The sequence below is a fragment of the Ostrinia furnacalis genome, unplaced genomic scaffold, assembly GCF_004193835.3.
Source record: "Ostrinia furnacalis isolate ACB-3 unplaced genomic scaffold, ASM419383v2 OfSCF2804, whole genome shotgun sequence".
Classification (NCBI taxonomy): Eukaryota; Metazoa; Arthropoda; class Insecta; order Lepidoptera; family Crambidae; genus Ostrinia; species Ostrinia furnacalis.
The window spans coordinates 60,841-85,482 of record NW_021133043.1 but is presented as its reverse complement, the minus strand read 5'-3'; the positions used below and the strand labels follow the sequence as shown (position 1 = coordinate 85,482).

At 37.1% G+C, this 24,642-nt stretch overlaps 2 protein-coding genes across 5 annotated transcripts in view; one reads left to right on the top strand and one right to left on the bottom strand.

The window, feature by feature from the left end:
- The first annotated feature begins 967 nt into the window (after positions 1 to 967).
- Positions 968 to 13,428, top strand: LOC114356427 (uncharacterized). 2 transcript variants are annotated; one of them, XM_028309592.1, is made up of 11 exons: positions 968 to 1,008; positions 1,908 to 2,022; positions 2,600 to 2,763; positions 3,152 to 3,322; positions 3,647 to 3,806; positions 4,251 to 4,321; positions 5,556 to 5,616; positions 10,002 to 10,132; positions 10,858 to 10,977; positions 12,445 to 12,599; positions 13,212 to 13,428. In XM_028309592.1, the coding sequence occupies exons 2-11, from the start codon at positions 1,935 to 1,937 to the stop codon at positions 13,297 to 13,299; spliced, it is 1,209 nt and encodes a 402-aa protein (XP_028165393.1). In that variant the 5' UTR covers positions 968 to 1,008; positions 1,908 to 1,934; the 3' UTR covers positions 13,300 to 13,428. The 2 variants fall into 2 exon arrangements, with proteins under 2 accessions (XP_028165393.1, XP_028165394.1); XM_028309593.1 differs by lacking the exon at positions 968 to 1,008 and having other exon boundaries at positions 1,769 to 2,022.
- A 375-nt stretch (positions 13,429 to 13,803) lies between these two features.
- The window catches only part of LOC114356418 (putative fatty acyl-CoA reductase CG5065), a 58,543-nt gene continuing 47,704 nt past the window's right edge, over positions 13,804 to 24,642 (bottom strand). For all 3 annotated transcript variants that reach the window (XM_028309582.1, XM_028309581.1, XM_028309583.1), the window contains exons 8-12: positions 23,507 to 23,699; positions 22,336 to 22,442; positions 21,611 to 21,743; positions 20,927 to 21,184; positions 13,804 to 19,795 (exon numbers count right to left, since the gene is read on the bottom strand). In XM_028309582.1, coding sequence (XP_028165383.1) covers positions 19,648 to 19,795; positions 20,927 to 21,184; positions 21,611 to 21,743; positions 22,336 to 22,442; positions 23,507 to 23,699 — 839 coding nt within the window. In that variant the 3' untranslated portion in view covers positions 13,804 to 19,647. The remainder of the gene's footprint in view (positions 19,796 to 20,926; positions 21,185 to 21,610; positions 21,744 to 22,335; positions 22,443 to 23,506; positions 23,700 to 24,642) is intronic.

The following is a 24,642-nucleotide window of genomic DNA, read 5'->3' as shown; positions in this document are numbered from 1 at the left end:
TTCCTTAGGCCAATACTAATTTGTAAACCGAAGCGCACTGAAATCTATCCCTGGAGTTAAGAGAAAAAAAGAGTTTTGTTTTGAATTATTTACATACAAAATATCATCGATGTATACGTACTACGCATAAGATTTCGCGATTGTAGCATTAAATAACACTTGCTAAGTTGAACTCAACCATACTGCATCCATACACCTTACTTTAGTACGACTTCGACATTCTTTATAAGCGATCAAGCGCTGTTGCAGTAGTTTGGTTACTTGACAGAAATTAATTATTTCCAAAATGGAGAAAGAAGTTTTAGCCTACAATAACTTCAATAATCGATTGTAATACACCAATAAATTGTTTTTTGCAAGGATAGAGAACTAAAACTTCTGGCTTCATTTTGGAAATAATGAATTTCTATCAACTTACCAAACAATTAAAACAGCGCTAGATCGTTTATAAAGAAAGCGCTAGATCGTTTATAAAGAATGTCTAAATCGCACTAAAGTGACGTGTACGGATGCAGTATGGTTAAGTTCAACATAGCGAGTGTTATTTTATGCCATAATCGCGAAATCTTATGTGTAGTACGTATACATCGATGATATTTTGTATGTAAATAATTCAAAACAAAACTCTTTTTTTCTCTTAACTCCAGGGACGGATTTCAGTGCGCTTCGGTTTACACATTAGTATAGGCCTGAGGAACAAAATGCACTATGGTTTGATTCTGGGCAACACTTGGTCCAGACCCTGGCATTATCCTTTATTTTTTGAATTTGAGTTAGTTTTTTTAATTTAATTAATTTAGATAAACACAGAAGCTTATGTTTTTAGTTGAAAATTAAATAAAAGCCCATAAAATCTGCCATGAATACTGTTTTTATGTTTAAACCTCAGATTATAACCTTGAAGGTCAAATGTGATTGTCCGAAGTACAAAAATAATCTGTGTTGTTGACCTGTCACCATGACAACACAAAACTGTAAACAAATCTGTTGTCAGAGAGTATTTCAGTGGTAAGTCGTTTTTGATACAAAATTATTAACTAGTTTTTAATTAATTTAATGTGATTTAATTGTAAGTTTTTTTGTAAAGTTTTAGTTAAAGTTTGTGATATACATATTTGTCGTAAGTGCTCTATTCATAAAATGAGTTTTTTAACACATTGTAACAGCTAATTGTACCCAAAAACGCAGCGTGTGACGGCCACCCACAAGGTGGACCGACGACATCATAAAGGTAGCAGGATGGCGCTGGATGCAGGCCACTACCAACCGGGCGAGATGGAATTCATTGGGAGAGGCCTATGTTCAGTGGACGTCCTATCTCTGAAAAGATGATGGTGAACAGCTGATCAAACTGGGCAATCCTCCCATTCGGTGGACCGACGATCTGGTGAAGGTCGCGGGAAGTACCTGGATGCGGGCAGCTCAGGAAATCCAGGAGGCCTTTATCCAGCGGTGGACGTCCTATGGCGGAAATGATGATGATGATGTGATGATGACGAAGAAGCTGATCTTATTTGCACTCACTCGATTATTTTAGATACCCCCCAGATTACAGACTTTTAGTCTGCTGATAGTTTTGTCGTCCAATTTGTATGAAGAATCTGCCGATACCAAATCGGTGTAATGTGCGCACTTCTATACACGTTCATACTGATTAAAAGCCCGACTAAACTATCGACCGACAAAAATTCTGTAAGGGACTTATCCCACCACGCTTTCCCACCGCTGCAACTCCTGTGTAGCCAGGATCTACAGCTTGACCGCCAATAACCCAACCAGTGAAGGTTGATTCCCGGGAGATAGCTGTCTTGGAACTCGCTACGAATTCAATCAGAAATATTATTTAACAAAAAAGTCTGCATGGTATCTTAAACGATTTAAAAAGCAATGAAAGATCTTTGTTTCAGTTGGAATATTAAAGAAAAGCCTCAACCATGCCAGAGTTAGTAGAGCAGATGTACTGCTCCCAGCAGATAGTCATACCGCCGAAATTCCCTTACATCTTGAAGAGGTATTGCAAAGGTAAGGTAGTTTTTCAAAGCCTTTCAGTAAGTACCCTGCTGAGTACGAAAAAAACTATTGGAATCACAAGCACGTAGAGTTTCTTAACATCGTTGATACACTACTGCGTAATTAAGTTATCACTCGGAATGAAATATAACACGAATAAAAGGCAATTAAAGGAGAAGTGTTATAAGTTCGACATGTCTGTCTGTTTATCTAGACCTTCTAAAACACGCTACCTAAGCCATTGACGTTGATAATGTAGTTTCTAAAAGATAATAATTGAGTGGACCGACGACATCGTAAAGGTAGCAGGGATGCGCTGGACGCAGGCCGCTGCCAATCAATCAACATGGAAAGCATTGGGGGAGGCCTATGTTCAGCAGTGGACGTCCTATGGCTGAAATGATGATGATGAATAATTGAGTAATTAATGCCTGCCCTTCTAGCGGGGAGAGCCCCACACAACCCAATCCCCAATCTGAAGCACATCTGAAGTCTTGCTAACGTTTGACGTCACAAAAACACCCTCCCGTGCCGCTCTCACACCTCAGACGCTGACTCAGATTCGCTAGACCTGTAAATTCTATTCCAGCTGCCATCAAGACTCAGCCCTACGACCTCTTGCGGTGGTCATTCGAATACTTCAAGGCCCTCGCTCAACGTCGTCCACCGCCGGTGAAGCTGCGGCTCGAATACCCCGTGTTCAGCACTGAGGGAGGACTGACTAGGGGGTGCCTTAAGGTCTTGGCTAACCAGGTAAGCAGTACCATTCAGCTACAGATGCATGGTATTTCTGAGTTGGTTCCTAAAGCGACTCGTCTCGCGACATAAGCTATTGAGATAGATTACATTATCAGCCCCCCGTATCTTCACATATCATTCCCCTACCGCAGGAATCTAAGTACTCATTATATCCACCTACAAGGTGGAGAGATAACCTTATAAATCCTTTTTAAAGATTGCGAAAAGGCTCTAGGTATATTCAAGCCGTTAACAGGCCAATCTGGATCATTGAAAATGTTAGTGCCTATGTTAACAATGGACGACCTTTGGTTAAAATTATGATAATGATAATGCCTTTTGCCTAAAATAGTAGTGGTAGTCATATTGGTATTCAAGTAAATTATTGTCCTCTTTATTTCAGCTAGCAGGCATGGCAGAGATCCCCTTGCCAGTCCTCAAGCAAGCTTGGGAGGGCTTCTGCCTCGACCCTCAAGAGTTGAGGAGGATTCTGTGCCTCTGTGAGGTTTACTTGAGGAAGGATACAGTACCGTTCTTGCACTTCCTTGCAGTTGCTGGAGGATTGCTGACCAAGGTATTAAAAAGGCTTTTTCGCATTCTTTTCAATCTAAAGACTAGCCTTGACTAGTCAAAGATTGTCCCTAAAGATTTCTAGAACTCTCTCTCTCCCACTCTTCCTTTAAATATCATATTATTTATGAGGCTACTAAGAAACACTATGCAAACATCAGACCTCCTTTACCCGTCCGGCAGCGTGGGGAGCGTAGGGCAAATCCTCCATTTGCGTCTGGTAAATTAAGGATCTGGTAATATGATCTGGTAAAAAGAGGAGGCTTTTATATCATTATAACATTTTGAGCCTCCACTCGACTTCTATTAAACTCCTTGTTCGTTCCAGTGCCTCACACACACCATGATTCTCCTCTGCGAATCCCTGACGAAGGAACCTGATGGTGGTTCCGCCGCCATTCCCGTGAGCGAGTTCCTTGTCATGTACAAGTTCATAGCTAAGATGGACGCTGCGAAAGACGTGCGGTACTTCAATGGGTTTAGAGAGGGTAGGTTGAGTTACTGCATTCAATCCCATACTGATAATATTGTATTGTTATTCTTTGTGACTCGATGCTGAATCCGCTAAACCAATTTTGGTAAAAAACTAACTATAAAAGTCGTGGAAAGTTCCTAGCAGACCTATCAACTTGGTAACTGATCAACACCGTATCGCCTTTCGCGAGCTGTCATCGCCTCGCGCGCTGTCAACCGCGAGGCGAGGCGTTTACGTTACGGTCCGGGTAAGTGGGCGATGCAATATGGAGTTTCATACAGAATACTGACCACCTCGAGTTGATACGGTTACCCTTTCTGGGTTGATAACTGTGCCACGTCATAACAATTTTATTGATGATACCACTATCCACTCCTGTGAGATTGCTAGTGTTTGAAAATAACCCTGTATGTCCATTGTACTATTAATAGTTCCATTTTTTATTTGTTAAATTCAGGAGAAGCTCCAGACCCAGAATCCGTGCCTGAAGAAGAAGAAATACAAGAGCAAGAGGAACTGCACGGAGATGTAAGTTCATATTAACTCCTTTGTGTATACCTCTAGAATTCTCTCTACTTGCAAAATGCCGCGAGCGAACAATAGAAATTAATGACTGATACAGAAAGGTTTTAAATGCTGGTCGGCCGGCCGGCAGGTCGCCAATTTGGTACTACACCCACCAACAAGGTAGACAGACGACCTTCATGCAAGAAGACGCTGGCTGGACGTAGGCCGCTACCAACTTGCCAATCTATAAATTATTAAGAGAGACCTATGTTTAGCAGTGGATAAAATGTGGCTGAAATGATAACGATGATGATTACTGGTAGTGCCTAGAAAAAAATATCAGAAAAATGCCTCAAAGGTAGTAGAAATTAAGTCCTAAGTCCGTTGCCCCCTTCAGACATCCTCCGATGATTACTGGACGGACTCTGGTGACCTTCAGAAGCTCTCCCTCATAAACGACCACGTGGCCAGGACCACGCGGCTCAGTGTGAAGCTCATGATGCCTGCCATGGGAAGAATCGAGAGGTCCCCCTCTATGGAGAGACTAGGGCAGATTGAAAGGGACAACTATCTGATGGAGAGAAAAGGTTACGGGTTTTGAAGAATGTTCGTGTAGTTAGAACTTGAAACGACTTATTACTAAAGCCCGGTCTGTGAGCACGTAGAATTTTGTCCAATGACCCCAAGCTACCCATCCTTATCGCTACGTGCTCACAGACCAGACTATATCATCAATGATTAAATTATTTTCTTCAATGTCAGGTTTTCAGATGCCCTTTGAATATTTATACTGGTAGTAAAGAATTAGAAGTATAACGTAGTTAGTATTTAACTCAGAAAATTAGGATGGAAATCCGTATTACAGAAGTTATTTCAAGATTTTTCAGTATAAAATTGTTTTATGCGTAGTTAGAGTTATAGCAACATGTTGGGTGCCATTTTCAAAATAATTATTATGGAACTTTTTTATTTACTTTGGTAGTCTCTTCTATCATTTCAAAATGAATTTTTTCATTTTCATTGCAGGAAGAGCACGTCCCAGTGAAGAAGTCGATGTTAGTTTTAAAATTAACTCTTTACAATAACGAATTATTAGTTGTAAGAACAATCCCATAAACCATTCTCTAAAATAAAAATTGATGTACAAAAATTGCTTTTTTCGGAAAATATCTTACAGTATACCTAAAAAACAAGGTTTTTTAACAAAAATCTAAGTGATTTTAACAAAAATCTAAGTGAACTTAATTAATTTCAGAGAAAATTACGAGAAATCAGCGCCACACTGATGAGCTCTACAGAAGCGGTGCCAAAACAAGGTTTGTAAACAATACTAACTAATTATACTCATAGTTATTTGTAGTCATCCATCAATCAGTCTTTCAGTCCATACACCACGTTTGTGACACAAAAATACAAATTAGCGCAAGCGTAAGACACTTGGTCGGGAAAAAAGCCAAATCCCAAATTTTTACGCTTCATTGATGTTATCCATAAGGGAAGGAGTCACTTTCTATTCAAGTTCTAGAAATCACTCTGTACGTACTGCTAGCACAAGTTTTGAATGCTTTGAGAGTATGTTATATAAATTTATCACATTATCTCAAATGATTTTACGTGTTCAAAAGATACAAAACAACAGTCCCATAAAATAAAATACTAATATAAAAACCACAACGTTAAAAACGTTCTAAAGCGTTCTAGAACGTTTTTATGACAACTTCACTACTGTTCTATTGTAGTACTATGTAATTAGCTGTAACAGTTAATTTAATTATCAACTTTTTTTCTAAACTACAGACCAGTCTAAAAAAATCGAAGAGAAAGTCGTTGAGAAGAAGAAAGAAGGAATCGAGATTATTGTTCTAGATGAAGACGAAAATGAAATACCGTTCGAGTTTTATGGTTAAACATTTTATATTATTTTGTAAATAGAAACAGTTACCTATTAAGCCAATCAAGTTGTAGTGTTCCTTTGTTCTTTTGGTGCTTCTTTACATCTGGTCACGTCTTAAATGTTAGTTATAAAAGCCCAAACAACAATTATTATTGTGTGTAGTTTGATTGAGAAACTGCTAGAAGATTCTGGTATTTTTTCTGCCAAACACTAGGATTTGAGCCTTTTATAAGCAAGACTTTACCACCCTAGACTGCATCTAGACAAAATGACTGATGAATGATTATGATCAACTAACTATTCAAATATAATTAAGATAACAAAAGAAGTTTATAAAACTGCCCTATCAGATAACGACATTCCCCATGATGTAGAATTTATCAATAACGCTCTAGCATTACTACTAAAAACTACACACAAATTATTCGTAGGTGAACCAAAAGAAGTGGTAATAGATGAAGAGCTGGGAGAAGAAGAACTTCCTCCAGCAGATGATCAGGTCGAGGAGCAGCAGAAAGAGGAACAAGTGGAAGTGGCTGTGAACATAGCTGAATATGTCGCAGAAGTAACTTTCGTTTTCAAACCACTATTAGAATTAGAACAAAAGGGGATTATGATAGTGTTAAGAAATTTACAAAAAAAAACAGTCTGTATTAGGTCATAATAGGCTTTAACATGTCCCAGACACTTTCCGTTACAGTGTACTGATTTATAGCAGTCATAACAAAAACTATTTTATTGTGTCTGGGTTACTATCCAGGAAAGTGTTAAATTCATGACATGACATTCATGACATTAAATGGGCCAGTGCTGATATAGTCTAAGATCCCGCTATACAACGACCTTCACCGAGATGCTTATTTGATGAAACATATTTTATATTCAAGTTAACATGTCAATAATTATATTGCTTAAGGGTTGCCTAATAAATTTCAGTCCAGGATTATGATTAATTAAACATTAAAAAAAGTTTTATTTTTAAANCGCGCGTCACTAGCGGTCGCTTTTTAACGCTGGAACACTTTGAACTTCTTGACAACAGTACTGAGGAACTCCTGCTCTGCTGCCCTTGTGTATACAGACTCTCTCTTACCTTCAAACCAGCCCGGGTCCTGCGCGCGCTCACTGAGCATGGTGCGCGCGTCACTAGCAGCCGCGANTAGTTCGAAGATACCAAAACTTCTGCATGCTTAAATAATAGTTTCATAAATTGTGTGCATTAAATTATGAAGCTACGAAAAATCATATTATTTCATTTAAATTACCATAATTGATTAAAAATATGTGAAGAAATGGTATATCACATATCAAATACCATAAAACATTAAATATTTAAGCTGAATTATCAATTTACCCTTGCTTAATACCTTACCTGGGTGTTCCGTTACGACCTATGAAAACCTATAAAACTATGTAAATTGTCATTTATTACCTTGGTTTTGTAGTTTTGTAAAATAAAAATAGACTTACGTCCTGAGTAACTTGCCTAGGACGAATATTTGAGGGGTGTAAAGGTCTTTTTATTGTAATTTTGAGGGCGTAAAGGAAATCTATCTCAGTAAATACAGCCCTAGTCCAGTTTTTCAATACTTCCTCGGAAAATGCTGTGAATTCTAAGCACTTTCTTCCTAGGTCATATTTTAATAGCTCAATAAACAAAAAAGTTACTGTCGAATAAAAAAATAAAAAATCGTTTTTTGCTTCTCCTGAAAAGTCGTACTTTGTCCTTTACGACCTTTGAGCCCAGAGGTATCGATTTGGGAAACTCGAGTTGTATAGACCGATTAAGTAGTTTGCTAAGGAGTATCGTTTGGAAAAACAACATTTTCCAGTGTTGCCATACTTTGAAAGATTTGGTCAAAACATGTAAAAAATGGAAATAACGACTTTTGGTCCAAAATTTGGATGACGCCTCCAGCAATAAGTATGGCAACACTGGAAAATGTTGTTTTTCCAAACGATACTCCTTAGCAAACTACGTAATCGCTCTATACAACTCGAGTTTCCCAAATGTTGCCAACTGCCCAAAAAATGCATTTGAAAAATCAGAAATTTGAAACTTTTCACAAAATGGCCGCTCACTCGGTCGCCATCTTGATTTTCTGAATTTTCGGATTTTTCCCATAATTTGGGTCGTATAACCGACCAAACCCCATTTTTGGATTTTTTCTGCCATATCTCCTTCTGTCCGTCCTTAACTTTAAAGACACCCATGTCGAAAAAAAATACTTTTCCCCATAGCTGCAAGTGTTGCCAGGTGATCGAGATGAAAATGGTCAAATGTCATTTGTACGACCCTTTTGCAGGAGGCGTCATCCAAATTTTTGACCGGAAGTCGTTATTTCCACTTTCGACATTTTTGGACCAAATCTCCGAAAGCATGGCAACACTGGAGAAATTTCTTCACCCAAGCGACACCTCTTGACAAGACACACAAACGCCTCATACAACTCGTCTTTCCCAAATGTTGCCAACTACTCGAAAAATGTCACCTTTCAGTTTTAATTTCACTTTACAAAATTCGACAACCGTCATTCAGGACTGATTTTTCGCAGGCAACCCTATACCACCGTGTTCATAATGAAATAATCTTTATTTTCATTTATATTTGATTAAATTATCAGACCGATGCAAAATGCTCTATCAATTTACCTGTTTATACCTGGCAACCCGAGAGTTATGACTGGAAAAGAATAGGCAACCTAACGTTTGCATATTCTATGGGCTTCATACTTTCGATTGGTATGGAGTTTGTTTAATAATCAAACCGATGAAATATTTAAAAATAAAACTTTTTTTAATGATTAATTAATCATATCCTGGACTGAAATTTATTAGGCAACCCTTAAGCAATATAATTATTGACATGTTAAATTGAATATAAAATATGTTTCATCAAATAAGCATCTCGGTGAAGGTCGTTGTATAGCGGGATCTTATACTAATAAGAAGCAGCGCAAGAAACTCGGCCATTATTATCAACCTATTTTTGTTTTTCAAAGGTAGAAAAAAGTTTTTAAACTGTCAGTTGAAAGTTAAGTAATCTACTAAGCAACTGGGTTCAACACATCACGATTTATTGAAGTTTTCTTTAGTTTCTGGTGCCTCTATTACCCTTGGTCTCACTAAATGTCCTGGGTCCATGGGTATTTTTTAACCCGTAGGCCCCTTTTTACCGTGGTCCCATTGTTATGGCCCACAGTGGGTCCTGACTCCTGAACCTTTTAGATCCTTTCCATCATCATCCTTATCCTTAATCCAATCCTTCTCCCTAGGCATATGCTGCAAGAATGGATCGTCTTGAAGACCTGGAACAAACAATAGATGAAATAGCAGCCATTGTCAATAGATTCAAATCTGCTAATTATGACCTTGGTAAGACGATAAGGGCAAATTTTCTAAAGATGAGGTATGGGTGAAGATTGAGGTATGAATCTGTTGAAGTATAAAGCTCTGAAAAAAGGTTTTAGTGAAGTGCTCAAGTAAATTAATTTATAGTGTTTAGTTTTGTTTTAAGGTAGAAAAATTCCAAATTAATAATCTAATAGACAAATTGATGTAGTTGTCTACCTCCATCGTGAACTACTTATGAATTAAATAAAACAATGAGTCATTTTTGAGTGGGATCCACTGTAATGGAGACTGTGGTGTGAGAGAAATTCGATGCTGACGTGGACCGATATCGATACTTTTCGAGTAACCATCAGCGATATCGAATAGTTTATTGGTCAGAAAAGAGGCAGTGTAATTTAATCCACTGCAGCACTTTTAAGATAGTCTTACAAACCACAAACTCCATGTTTACAGGAATGGTAGCCGGTCGGCAGATGTCCACCACTAGCGGAGAGTTCATCGTCCAGCACATCGAGAAGGAGATCATGGCGTACATCGACGAACAGATCGCTATCCTGCCGGACCCTGACTTGAAGAAGAAGAAGGTAAGATTACAGAAGTACTTAACGACGAATTAGCATAAAGTAAAAACTGGTTAATTAAAGGATGTAGCACATTTATCAACCTGGAAAGGGATCGTGACCGTATCAACTCGAGGCGGTTAGTACCTATACTTTGTATGAAACTAGATACTGCAACGCACACTTATAGGGCAGTAGAATTAAACACAAAAATGAATTAAATCGGAAATAATTCCTACTAAAGATTTAAGTGCTTTAATGGCTTCATTGGTCGCCCATAAAGACTCTCCTAGGTTTTCGACTTCGACGGAGTTGTGCTTAAGTGGTGGGGGCCCCCGAAAGGGGCGCTTTTTCGGTTTTCCGGTTATACCTATCGAAAAGTGGTCTTCCTGACGGTTGAAGGGCATTTAATCCTGCATTAAATAAGACCAAATTCATATGTTTTGAACAAACCGTTCTCGTGCAAATGTTCGGCAAAGTAGAAAATATGTGTATAATTAATGACCCTTGCAACGCCGCTTGCTCAGACGATGCAGTGCTTGTGAATGGTAGGTCAGTCTTTGAACTGACAATCACCTTCGATATTTTAAAAAGTCTGCTTCGCTGCGTTGTTTCTCTGTTATCGCAACGCTTCACAACTCCTGGCCTGGACTCCAGGGAGTCCTAATGTAAAGTAACAGGTTACTTTACATTAGTTTACATATACCTACACATAGTTGGAGAAACCTGAACAAGTTTTATTGTTTCAGGCCAAGCCAGAAGAAGTGGAAATGATCAAGCAGATGTTGGAGACGTTCCTCGACGAGAACATGGACATCATCGTGCCAGAGGTCGAGGAAGTGGAAGAGGAGGAACAACCTATCCCAGAGGTATAGTGCCTGCGCATCAAACAGGACTATTGCTATGACTTTAGCATCTTATAAAAGTAATAAGTGTTTTTGCCATTGTCCACCGAGCCGAGGTAGTACATGTCACCTATTTAGTGCCAACCACCACCTCGGCGGGGAGCTCGAAAGGGGCAGATGGGAATATAAACGCCACCTATTTAGTGCCAACCACCTGGTGAAAAGCTCAAAGGGGGCAGATGGAAATGAAGGACTATGGACAAAATCATTTGCAGTACCTAATCCTAAAAATAGTTCTTTGAGTAGTTTTACCACCGAAAAATAAAATTATTCGTTCTGCCAGTAGAACTTAGCAGTAGGACCACTATTTGATTTGATTTTACACTATCATAGTGATTTTCAACCGACTTCAAAAAAGGAGGAGGTTCTCAATTCGACCCGTATGTTTTTTTTTTTCTATGTTTGTTACGCGATAACTCCGCCAATTATGAACCGATTTGAACAAATTTTTTTTCGGCGTATAAGGTAAGTGCCCCCTACTTCGGTATATTAAGGCTCTTACGACTTTAACAATTTATTTAAAAATAACCAAGCATGATATCAGTATGAAAGCTTTTGTATGCTAAACTTTGGTCTTTTGACAGTAACTTAATACATAAATTATAGTTATATTGTTTGAACTTTTTTTAATATTAATTGTTCTGCGGACCTCTTGTTTGGATCCTGTTTCGTGATAAAATTTTGCTCTGTTTCTAAGCTCGTGAACTCATGTCCCCTATTTCGGGATAAAGTTTAGCGCATCGAGTTAGGATATTTTAATAATGATTAAGGGTTTAATAAATTCAAAAACGATAGTATAAATTTAGAATAAAAGAATTCTGTGAAATTGACGATATTATTTACCTACCTGAAATATTCATAAGAAATTATGTGAGTCTGTCTAGCTAGGTAGGTACGTACCTTCGTATAAAATTTTGATTTATTATTCTAATAATACGTGAAAATATTTATACAGGGTGTTAGGTAAATGGGTATATGAGCCGACACTAGCCCATGTTAACATGGGCATATAAATGGTATGGTGAAGTCAGAAATTTGATATTGTTTGTTACGCGATAACTCCGCCAATTATGAACCGATTTGAACAAATCTTTTTTCGGCGTTTAGGTAATACCTCAAGGGTGGTCCCATTTAAATTTAATAATAGAAAAAACAACCCCCAAGGGTGGAAAATTGGGGATGAACTTTTTTATACGCAATATCTCCGCTGATTATTAATCAATTTGAACGATTATTTTTTTGTTGAATAGGTATTATCAAAAGGGTGGTTTCATGCGAATTTGAAGAAAATATTTCACCCCCAAGGGTGGAAAATTGGGGATGAACTATTTTATACGCAATATTTTTAATTTTTAGTTTTTTTTTTGTGTTCACGCATTTGAAGTAGGTTTTATTTTTTAAAAAAGTTAATTATAACACTTTATCTTTCAGATAACAATAGTATATGCTGTGCCTGGAATTGGTCCTCCTGTGGATCTGGACATCATCTCGGAGTTCCAGGACTATGCCCTGGACGTGTGCAAGGTGCAAGCCGACTTGTTCATGCCGAGGAACATCAGGCACTTCTTATGCCCACCGCTGGAGAAGTAAGTCATAGAGATTACGCAGTTTTCTTCTTCTTTTTGTTGATGGCGATAAACTTGTGTTGTTTCGCCATTGTGGGCAGACTATTCGTCTATATAAGCCAATGTCACGTAATGGGGCCGCCAGTAGTGTAGTTCACACCCTAACAGGAGAAAATAATGGGCTATCATCTCAGATCAGACGCTTGAACATTTTCGTTTCATCTTACAAACCAAGTCTTGTTCTTGTCGTGTAGACTACAAACTTATGCAGTGTCAGCCCAAAGCTCCGCTACAAGAGTGGCGTTGTCAGTAGCATTCATTAAATCTTCCTGCGTGCAGTTGTTTGGGCACGCAGGGCATAACATCACGGCATCACGGCATTACAAACCACTTTTGACCCTTTATTTCTTTTTAATTTATTCACACAAGTGTTTACTAAAAAGACCCAATAACCCCTCTTGTAGGTTGAATTTCATTGGCTGTAATGTAAAGCTGTAGATCATGGCTACACATTGTGAACGAGAGATGGGAAAAAGTCATACAGAACTATTACAATATTAACGGAGTTGCGTTCGAAGGAGTCTTGCAGAATTTTCGCATTTGATATACTACAATTTAATATTTTGTTTTCAGATACGATGAACACAAATACGAATTGACTCCGCCTCACACTCCAAAGAAGGAACAGAAAGTGCCCACTGGAGGAACTATCACAGATTGATCATCACTACTAGATGGCAGCACTTCCAACCTCATCTGTCAAAATGACGATGTTTTATACTACCCTCAATTTGTTCAGTCACGCTTTGTTCGTCTTTAATGCACTGTTAATTAGTTAATTTATTGAAAATAAAATATTGTTGTTGTAATTTGAATTATTTTCTTTACTCTGATGTTGGCAAAAGCTAACCACGTTTATTCAAGATAGTTCTTAGCTATAATTTATAAAGATCCATTCAGTCATTTGAAGATCAGCTCTTTTCTAGCTAATGAGAGGATGTGAGTTTACTACTAGGTTTTCTTGGCTTGAAGATTTTTGTATGTTTTATTTCACTGTTAATAGTGTGCGTAGACCAAATTCTCCTTTTACTGGTAGATTGATAGAGGGATCCTGTAGTGAAGACTAAATGACCTGATGATGATGATAAGCGAGTTATTTCAAGAGGGATAAAGGATGAGGACAAGAAAGGTTCTCTTCTGGACATTCCCTCAATAAAACATCTAAAACTTTACATCCTTTTTATTTTAATATATGGAATAGTAAATCAAATCGTCCCACGTTTGTCGCCGACCTATCACCAAGACTCGTTGGCTGCCTGACTATCCCCGTCTCTATCTGGCTAGTTCACTTCTGTATCTTTCTCTCTCTGATGTTTTTTCGGGTACTTTTTGTCTGACCTAAGCAGTACCTATGATTATGATTTGCTAAATTGTTGCTATTTTTGAAACATCCAATGCAATGCATGCATTGCTATATTCAATTCCTTTTTATGGACATGCATGATCAAATTGTTATTGAAACTGACACTGCAGATAAATGATCTGGCAACTGAAATATAGTCCCAAAGTCAAAAATTATGAGATTATCAGCATGATGCTGAAGGCTACGTTAAGTTTGTAACAACAAGCAAATAACAGGCAATTAGAGACGATGACACATGGTACTAAATTGTCATAGGTGCTATTATTTTGCAACGACTATCTGATGTGAATTTATGGCATTTCCCCAATTTCGAATTGCAAACTCCATAAATTACTCTAATTGCTATCAAATGCCTTTCAACAACTTCAAATTCATTGTGAACATTTTGAAATATTGCTAGACATATTTGAATCTCACCAAATCTGACTAAAATGAAAAGAAATAAAGCATAGACAAAGATTTTGGAACCAGCAGATGAGACGAGGACGATCGCACTTTGAGCATATTTATACCACTCGTAACGTTTCCCAAGTTCTAGATTACCATACCATAGACAAAATGTTGGCATCTAAGCAAAACAAATTTAAAGCATTTTCACGCGGTCCCCAAACGAGAGTCAGCCGCCATTTTATGTTACTATCCTGTTTTAGCGCCATCTACTGTTATTAACGTAAAAACTTCATCAAAATTTAAGTCATTTGGTTCTAATTCACTTTGATTGTACCTATTGCAAATAATTACGTGTATGGAAATAATATTAACAACGTTTGATGCAAAAATGACGACAACGCTGGCTTAGGAACCGCACACGCCTTATCCTCCCCAAAAACTTCCCTACAAACTTTTTTATGACAGCGAAAAAAAATGAAACACACTTTTCGCTTCTCATATTTTGGATTTAACTTCGGGTAGCTAAATTCTATATACACAATAATAAATAATCGCACAGACATTTTTTTATCAATTTCCGAGAAACAATATCTTAAATAGAAAAGCAGTCAACGCAAAATCTTTACAAGCTCACTAAAATAACAATAATAATAAAGACCAAGTGTTTTCCTTTGTTCAAAATGTACATATAATAATATACTTACAGGCGTAAATAATCATAATTCACAAATCGACCTCCTCCGAGGAAACGACAGGTTTTTACACTAAGGGTTGGGAACTGTCTTATTCTGATTCACCTTTCTGTCCGTTGGAAATTCCCAAAAAATAGGAAAATTTTAGCTGTGATAAATCTGCTTGTGTGAAATCTAATTCATTACAATAAAAATATGGAAGTCCAAAGATAACTCAGAATAAGTGACTGACATCTATCTTATGAGTGCACTGGACTCTACATTCAATATTGTTGTATTCAGGTATATTACTTGACTTAAATCTGTCATAATAACCGTGGAACTTTCCAAAAAACAAATCTCTGAAAGTCTCAATTCTCACAAAGAGACCTATGACGAATAAATTACTGAAACAAAACCTGTTGATAGCCTTTTTTATACTACCAATGAAGAAAGTAGCAAATTGGCTAATATACAAGCAACTACGAGTGTCTTAGAAACTGGAAGATCAGATGATATTCTGGTAGACATAGTAGTCCAGCACACTAATAGTATAGATGTCAATGAAGGTATTTTGGTAATAACAGAACGTCATCTATCAAAAATTCTTAATAACATTGGAAGAAGTAGGAACGGATTCACAAAAGCTGGACATTGTGCCATTTAAATGCCAAGTTTCTGGAATATCAGAAAAAAGTCTGCTGTATTAATAAATCTATTTATTATCTTCTATGTAACCCTTAGTTCAAATCATATAACAAAATCTGTCGAATCCATATTAACACTAATATACAAATAAACATAATAGGCAAATGCGCTCTATACAACAATAAACTAGAACGAAACCGTGATAACGATCTCATATTTTCCATGAGTTCACTTATACATTAAATGCAAAGCAAAAAACTGTATCTATGTGTGTTTTTATCTTACAAATTGTCGTCAGAATCGGTGTCGTCGATTTCTTACTTCCTTATTGTACCCATAACCTTCCCGCGCCCAATAACGTCTACTTTACTGTAAAATTAACGTAATGATAATCTTTGCCTTGGTTCTTGACGTAGTCTTAATGAATCAAAATTAAAAAAAATGAAAAATCTCTTCGCTAAAAATTTTCATGTCCAACTTTTTTAAATCCCTTCCAAAATTGTAGTATTTCCGAAGTAACAAGGACGAAGCGTTCCGCATTAGACTTAACATTAAGAGGAAATGCTAACACTTAAAATAACACGTCGTATAAACTTAGGCATTACTTAACAAGTAAATCTTATTACCAGGTATTACGGTACATATTAGAAGACTTAAATTTCAGTGTTGGGAGACAAGATCCAAACAAATGGGCAATTGTAATCCAGACGTAAAAATGGTGGATTGCAATATACCAAAGTTTAGGCTTTCTATGAAAATTTATTAGGTGAATAGGCTAAGAATGCCTCTTAAAAAGCATGAATCAATAGTTAAAAGATTAGTAAACGAGCTTCCTGAATAAAAAAAACAATTACTCGATTGGAGTAAATACTATCCACCATTTCAATATCTCAATACAATAAATATTAACAAATTTAGACACAATATAACACAAACTAGGAAGCATGGGATAGAAAACCATTGGATTCATCACATTATAGCCTACAATCAAATCACTACAGTCAAATCGAACATAATTTACTATTACCATACCAAAAGACCTTTACCAAGACAATATGGGAAGCATAAATAACAATGGAATAAGAATATTCGTGACATCGTCATAAAAATTATAATCAAAGTTTTTGACACGATATGCCACGAACAAAATATCAAATTTTTTGTTTATTAAAGTTGTTATGCCATTCCAACTACCGTCGTCGTGTAAATCTAAACTCCCTATCTGGACTCACGTTTTCGTTGAACTTTATCAAAATCTTTTACATTTTATCTGAAGCCTTCGTTCAGGCGAGAATATGGTTGCGAAGCATTCCAACCAGCAAATGTTAAACTAATTCTATCTAAAATTCATCAACTAGCATTTTATACAAATTCGGCACATTTGCAGCTGTCAAGCCAAAACTAACGCAACTTATTTGTGGTGATGTCTAATTTAAATTATTGATTCTCAAAAGCCAAATCAACAAAACAGAGAGAAAGAGAGAATCCCTGACATAAGTACCAATTACCAATTTTATTCAATATCCTTGCAATGATTTACTTACATTTGATTATCTTGATACCAAGAAAATAAACTTTATTAGTTAATCTATTCAATTTGTATTTCAATGTTTCTAGTTTAGTAATATGACATCGTCCAGATAAATCAAATAAATAATTGATGTCGATAACTTGAACCTCAGTTATAGGTTTCATCGATTTCTATATCAATTCAAACTCCTAAAAGATAATAATTGTCGTAAAAAATTCCATAAATACAATGAACATCAGAATGCTATTCAATTTTTTGTTGAAACATAAATCTGATAGTAACCACAACAAAGATCTAACTTAAAACCTTATTATTGGTAATATTGGTACAATCAAAATTATGTTGATAGACGTAATTTCTAAAATCTAAATCTTATTTAGTATTTTAGGAAGAAAATTTGCCATTGAGCTTATGTTTCAAAAGTGTAATTCTAATTTTTAATTTAAACATTAATAAAGAAATTAATCAGTCAACATAGTCTTTTGGTGGAAGTTAAATCAATATTATTTGCAATATTATGAAATTCAATAACTTCATAGTTCAAAGCTTTATGTTAACGTTTTGAAAAATAATGATGTAATGTTTGCAACTTAGTAAGACTTTGAAAAGAATTTCAAATAAAATGTTGAGCAAGCATAGGATTTCCTTATCAGACATTCCTAGTGCACCAAGCGCGTTAAAAAGACTGCAAAGGTATAAATTTACGTAATATGTTTCATAACAACCTTTACAAAATTTTCATCACCACCTCTTACTATAACTAGAGGTACATTTTCGTCGTATTGTAAAAGTTTCATTTTACCATCGACTCTTTTAATGTTGCGTTAGGATACTTGTACGCCTACATTTCAAATTTCAGAATGATCGGGACAAAAAATTGTTAAAACTACAATCCTAGCCGCTATCAAACCGCTCACTCCACTTTTCTATACTTTAATTATTATTTTCATTAAATAATTTTACTAATAACCGTTTGTTTAACAATTTTAAATGGAATTTTGTTTATATTTTACATGGGTGCCTATATTATGTCGAATAGTTTAATAGTTTACTCTTGACTAGTATTAGCTAACTGTTTGAGCCTTCACACCTAATCAATGCGTCAATAAGATGTTCAGGAATAAATATTATAAATAAATTGAACTTTGGTTTAGAACCTGTAGTTGTAGGGTGATTTATTTTTGGTGTTTTTGTTACAGACATTTTTGTGTATGAATTCCTGCGCGTTATTTTAGATCTAATGGTTTTTTTTATTTTAATATGTCATATACCTTAATTTTATACTTTCATATGCCATTGAATTTAAGCGTTGCAAGCAATCGTGAAGTATACGCATTATTATGATCATATTAACCTATTTCTATATTAATAGGAAGTCATTTGCGCGACTGACTGAACATCTTCAAGTAATCATCGTATCGCTTGCACCGTTTAATTTCAATCTTACAATCGAACAGCGTAATGGTTGATGCTTTACAAAATACTCGACAATCTGCCTATGATCAATATTTGATACAAAACAACGTCTAAAATCGACGATGTTGAAAACAAACTCGTCAGAAGTGGCAACAGAAACATCTATTTATTTAACTAGTCGAATATATTAACTGGTGTTTCTCGAATAGCATTTATAACTATTGTACAATTATTACTAGGCGATAACAGAGTTTTGAACATTATTTTTTTAGATAATCATTGAGCTGTAATATAGGTACAAAATTATCTGGAATTACTATTACTTATTTAACAATTAGTAACAGAACTATCTTAACGGCCTAGCGCTCGGGAAGAGTAAATGATTTTATGCGATGTAAAATCACTAAGGCAACTGTTATATTCACATCATTCAATTACAGTTTGAGAATCATTACACGATATCTACCTTTATTTGCAAATGATTTCATTGAAAGTGTCGTGAGAGGTTCAATAAAGATTGGACATTTGCTAGATGTTTCTATTTATTAGTCCCATAAACCAATCTAATTTGAGCCTTTGATTTGGTGCTTCAAATTTAAAGACAGATGTCAATAGATAAACGTTCACTGCAATGAAATCTTTTCCAAAGATTACTGTAACTGAATGATGATAAAAAATTCAAACGCGCCATTTTACTAATCTAAAACATCGTCAATTTCTACACCGCACAGAACCACTATTATAGAGGAAGCAAAAAACAACAGCCCCGTAAGCTTATTATTGAAGAGAAAGTATTCCTATACATTATTTGCCGTTGTGATCCTTAACAATAACTTCTATTGGTGTCAAAGTTCCTTGCCGCCATTTCGAAAGGTGATGAAAAAAAGTTTCAACGTCAAAAGAGGTTTTAATGTTAGCGAGTTTGGAAGCAATGCTAACTTTTTAGTTTGATGGGGGCGCTGTAGTCATGGTTTATCATAAAAGCGCGCATCAGGCTATGGCGAGAAGGCGTGCTGCCCGCGTTAAGAACTCGAGGATGTAACGCCAGATGTTGCGGAGTGCGTTCGAGCGTGAGAATAGAAATCTCCATAGGAAGAATACGGTGGCCATTTGAGTTAGAACGTGGACTATGTGTAATCTGAAACAAAAATACAACTTGATAAGTAAGTTGCCTCATCATAAAAAATTCAGGACCAACTTCTTGCTAAGGCACTTATCCTCACACTGCTAAAGATGAGGATCTCTTGGTGACCACTATAGTCTTTTTCACCTAAGATGATCCGTATGACGTTTCGAGTTTGAAAGATTTAGAGATGTCACATAACTAAACCATAGCGATTTATCTATAGATTTTTTTCGAAGAGGTAGTGAAACCTACTTTTAGAGAAATATTTTGTATAGGACACAGGTGTTATTTAACAAAAAACATGTTTTTTTTTAATTACAAATATTATTGTAACATTTTTTTATTGATAATATTCAAATTTCATGGTTCGTGTTAAAAAAAAAGTACTGGTTCTGTTTCTTTAAATTAAAAACTATTAATTTATTTTCAATGCGTTTATTAAAGTCAATAATCGAAAAATATAGTTGATTTTTGTGATGTTTTTAATAACTAAGTATTCACTGCAATCGATTAATGAACCGCGGAAATAATCGATTTTATTAAACAAGAATTACCCCAGCACTAAATCTATTCCGTTTCACACATTGCGTACATTAAATAAAAAATATTTTTACATCGTATTTAATTTAAATATAATCAATAGACTCAGATTTTACTATATATTTCAAGACAAGTAGTTAATTTTTTTTTATTATATTCCTAATAAAATACAAATTTTTTTTCAAAAATATTCTGCATAATATGTAGTATGCGTAATATGGATAACCTTGAAGTGTCATACGGATCATCTTACGTGAAAAAGACTATAAACTACTAAGCAGTCTCAATACTCAGCTTGAACTAGTGAAGAGAGTCATTCAACCAAAAATCATCTATTAGGAAACGTATCTACGTCTTCTAGACGTTTCTTGAGTAACAAAATAGTTGATAGTTAGTTGCTTTCTCCCCTATCCGACAATGGGACAGGTGTCTACATCATAATATAGGAATTTATCCATAATGAATTTGCATAACCTTGGCCACAACAATAACATCATCGATATACACTCCAAAAAGGCCAAATCCTCTATTTGTTACAAAATTAGAAGGCCATGCTCTTGCAATAGCGTTTAAATATCCAAATGATGATGATATCAAACTCACCTTCTTAGAATCGCGCGCGATTTAGGCAGCGTGTCCGGGCTCTCTTTGAACAAGAACCTGCGAATACCCAGAACGTAGGACTCAATGTACGCGTCCCAGTCGATATTGCGAACGTTGAAGTCGAATGTTCTTCTGTCGGACGGCGAGAGCGCTGCGCAGAGCGCTTGCACATTGTCGTCGGCGAACGACCATTGGCGAGTTGTAAAATACTCGAGGCAAGCTGCGGCCTTTTCAAGCTTGTTTTGGACTCGGATCATCCTGGAAAGCAAAAGATTTCATAAAAAAATTGCTAATGACTGCTTCATCACTTTTTGTTAAATGTCGGTGTAGTTTGGACGAAAGAAGTTATAGAAATAAAACGGCGCTTTAGTTAAAATGGTCTTAAACTTCAGAGAATCAAGCTAGCGACTATGGTATGTTGTTGTATTACGACAGTTAGAGGTAAAATAGCCAGTTTCCTCTGTGAGAGGTAACATAACAGCTTCCTTCCTTACTTTCCATCAGATGATAGAAAAAGATCGAAAAGTTTGGAAGCCCGTAAGGTCCGGTTTCCACCAAGGCGGAGCGGAGCGAAGATTTTTGGAAAATGAAATCTGATTGGTTGTTCAAAACATTTCTCCGCTCCTTTCCACCTTGGTGAAAAACCGGGCCTTAGTGGATAAAAAAAAAAACAAGTATATTTACATAGGTTTGCTTCCCGAAGCCTTCGCCACCAGATCCATGACGACAGCGGGCGCGCGGTGCTGCAGCAGCGATAGAGTGCTGTGTTTGAGGCGGTTGTTGGTGATATCGCCGCCTGGATACCATACCACTTCACCTGGAAAACAAAACACGTACCGTTATTATACGGTGATAGACGATACTTGACCTTCACTGGTTGGGTTTTTTTATGGCGGTCAAGCTGTAGATCCTTGCTATACAGGAGTTGCAGCGGTGGGAACGAGAGGTGGGAATAGTCCCGTTTTCTAGTGCCGCTATCAACCTTCTTACAATTCTATCTGCTTTTAAACGAACTCATTCTCTTTTTGAGTATTTTTGAGGCCACAATAGTGACCGATTCGAAATCCGAGAAACACCAGGTCAAACCCGTCGACTGGAGTATTGTGAACCCACTACTACTAACACCATAGGAGTTGGAGAGGTTACGGGAATGTTAATAATTCACTTTCTATTTAAAAAAATACCCTTTTTAAAAATTAAAAAACAAGGACAGGAGTCCCACCAGTCTTTGCGTTCCCGAACTCATTCATGTAATGTAATTCAAGGTAGGAATGAACAGTAATTTTCGGGACAGACTCGCTCCACCGTAGATCTCATTTTATTTATTATTACTATAATTATCTTGCTGTTTTACAACCAAAATTTATAGTCTGTTGTACTGTCAACTGTAAATATAAATAACAACTCACTAAACGGATGTTTCCGCATATATTTGAAGCTGGTCTTCACGAACCGCTGCCACGTGATGGGGTTCTGCTGGCCGGTACAGCAGTTGTACACTACCACGCCTTCGCCTCTGTAACAAGAATAACAGTTAGATGAAATTCAAACACAGTTCTATGTATAGATGTGGATAAAGGTCGTATACGAAACGACGCGTGACGTCGAACAACTTAATAGGCGGTTCGTAAAATCTAAATCTAGGTTATAATTGGCTATTAGTGATACTGTATCTATATTAAGAAAAAGATAAGAGAAAATTTCTGTAGTAAACTACAGAAATTTGGCTTAAGAGCCAAATGAAATCAGATTATCGTCGACGATGCTAAAGCCTGCATGTCATAAAGTTTAAGGAATCCCACAAGGTAGTATTTTCAGACACATCTTTGATCCACTCCTATCTATTGCTGCTCAATAAATTCTCGCTCCTATTGGCTCTGGATTTACAATCTCAAATGCGTTCCCCCAGTCTTTGATCCATTCGTGTCTGATCTGACTTCTTTGCTACTCTAAACTAGCTCTTATTACTGTAGACTTACCGCCTCAAATGCGTCCGCCACGCGCACACGATCATCAGGTTGATGATGACGGTGTACTAGTATTACCGTCTCTAATGATTCACATTTCTGCAGCTATAGATACTCTTGGTCTACTCGTATCCATTGCTACTCAATTCTCGCCCTTATGGCTCTGGACTTACCCTTCCCTCAGTCTTTGTTCCATTCGTGTCTGATCTGACTTCTTTGCTACTCTAAACTAGCTCTTATTACTGTAGACTTACCGCCTCAAATGCGTCCGCCACGCGCACACGATCATCAGGTTGATGACGGTGTCCAACAGCACCAGGTCTACTGTCTTGTTGTTTCATCTGTAGCTAGTAGCTACTGCACCACCAGTAGAAGTCTTTCATCCATCTATCTATTTTCCCCTTCAAATTCTATCTGTAGATATAAGTAACTTTGGTCTCCTCGTATCTATCTCTACTGTCTCACTTTGCAAATGCGTCTTCTGCATCTATAGGAATCTTTGATCCACTGTCTTACCGACTCAATTTGTTGTTATACTCTTTACTCCACTCGTTGCTTCCACGCAGGCTAGACACTTGCTACTCAATTCTCGCTCCTATGGCTCTAGACTTACCGCCTCAAATGCGTCCGCCACGCGCACACGATCATCAGGTTGATGACGGTGTCCACGGGCACGAGGTCGGCGACGCGTGCGCCTGTCCCGAGCATCGTGCGGAATATGCCCTTGCCGACCGCCGCGATGATCCCGTTGGGACCGTTCCAGTTGTCCACCCATCCTTTCACCGGCTCTCGCAGAGATGAGAGTACTGTGGAGGGAAGATAATAATATGGATGAAGAAGGAAATCTAAAGGTCTGACTGTCATAGTGATCTATCAACGCACAGCCCAAACCACTGGACGGTTCGGGCTGAAATTTTACATGCAGGTAGATGTTATGACGTAGGCATCCGCTAAAAAAGGATTTTACGAAACTCCACCCCTAAGGGGGTAAAACGGGATCCACGCGTACGAAGTCGCGGGTGGCCGTTAGTAAAACCATAAGGCCGCTTGTACACGCTAGGAAAAGTCGCCCGGCCTATGCAAGAATTCGTGTAGTTTCTACACACGAACCGTACACTGCTACGGTTCTGACCAAGAAATAATTCTTGTCGATTGGATAAAGACTTCTTCCAAGGATTCCACAACGCCGATTCTACGCTGCCCGGATCCAGGTGCTTCCCGCGACCTTCGCCAGATCATCGGTTCAAATAGTGGTAGAGAAGACTCAAGGTCAACACGGTAGTAAAAATATTATGGCCTTGAAAGTATTGCATATCTAATTACCTATCTATCTATATAACATGGAAAAAGATAGAGATTATCCAAGATAAGACTTACCTATCTATCAGATTTGTAATAAAATCGACAAAGTATTTTACAACTTGAACGACAAATCACGCCCGGTTTGCGATTTTCTCCTATCAGTGATGAATGACAGTGGTTATCTTACTGAAAGTTCTTAATCTGACGCAAGTAGATACAGAAACATTCTTGACAGGTTTTTTATCTATACAATACATGAAATCAGATCCTCAGGAAAACTAAGGTAACTGGCATAGCCCGTGTCTCTATTGTTATGTGGTTTGTTTGGTAAAAATTGCCAAATGTGGCAGTGGGCGGGGCACATAGTTCATAAAGCTGATGGCCGCTGGGGCCGAAAAGTTCTCGAGTGATGACCACGAGCCGGAAGACGCAGTTTGGGTAGATCTA

What these genes read in the sequence shown, in the direction of transcription:
- LOC114356427 (XM_028309592.1), top strand. Translation starts at nt 1,935, where the DNA reads ATGCCAGAGTTAGTAGAGCAGATGTACTGCTCCCAGCAGATAGTCATA. An exon ending in CTGGAGGATTGCTGACCAAG is followed by an intron (nt 3,323 to 3,646) that starts GTATTAAAAAGG and finishes TGTTCGTTCCAG; the next exon opens with TGCCTCACACACACCATGAT. An exon ending in CTTCAATGGGTTTAGAGAGG is followed by an intron (nt 3,807 to 4,250) that starts GTAGGTTGAGTT and finishes TGTTAAATTCAG; the next exon opens with GAGAAGCTCCAGACCCAGAA.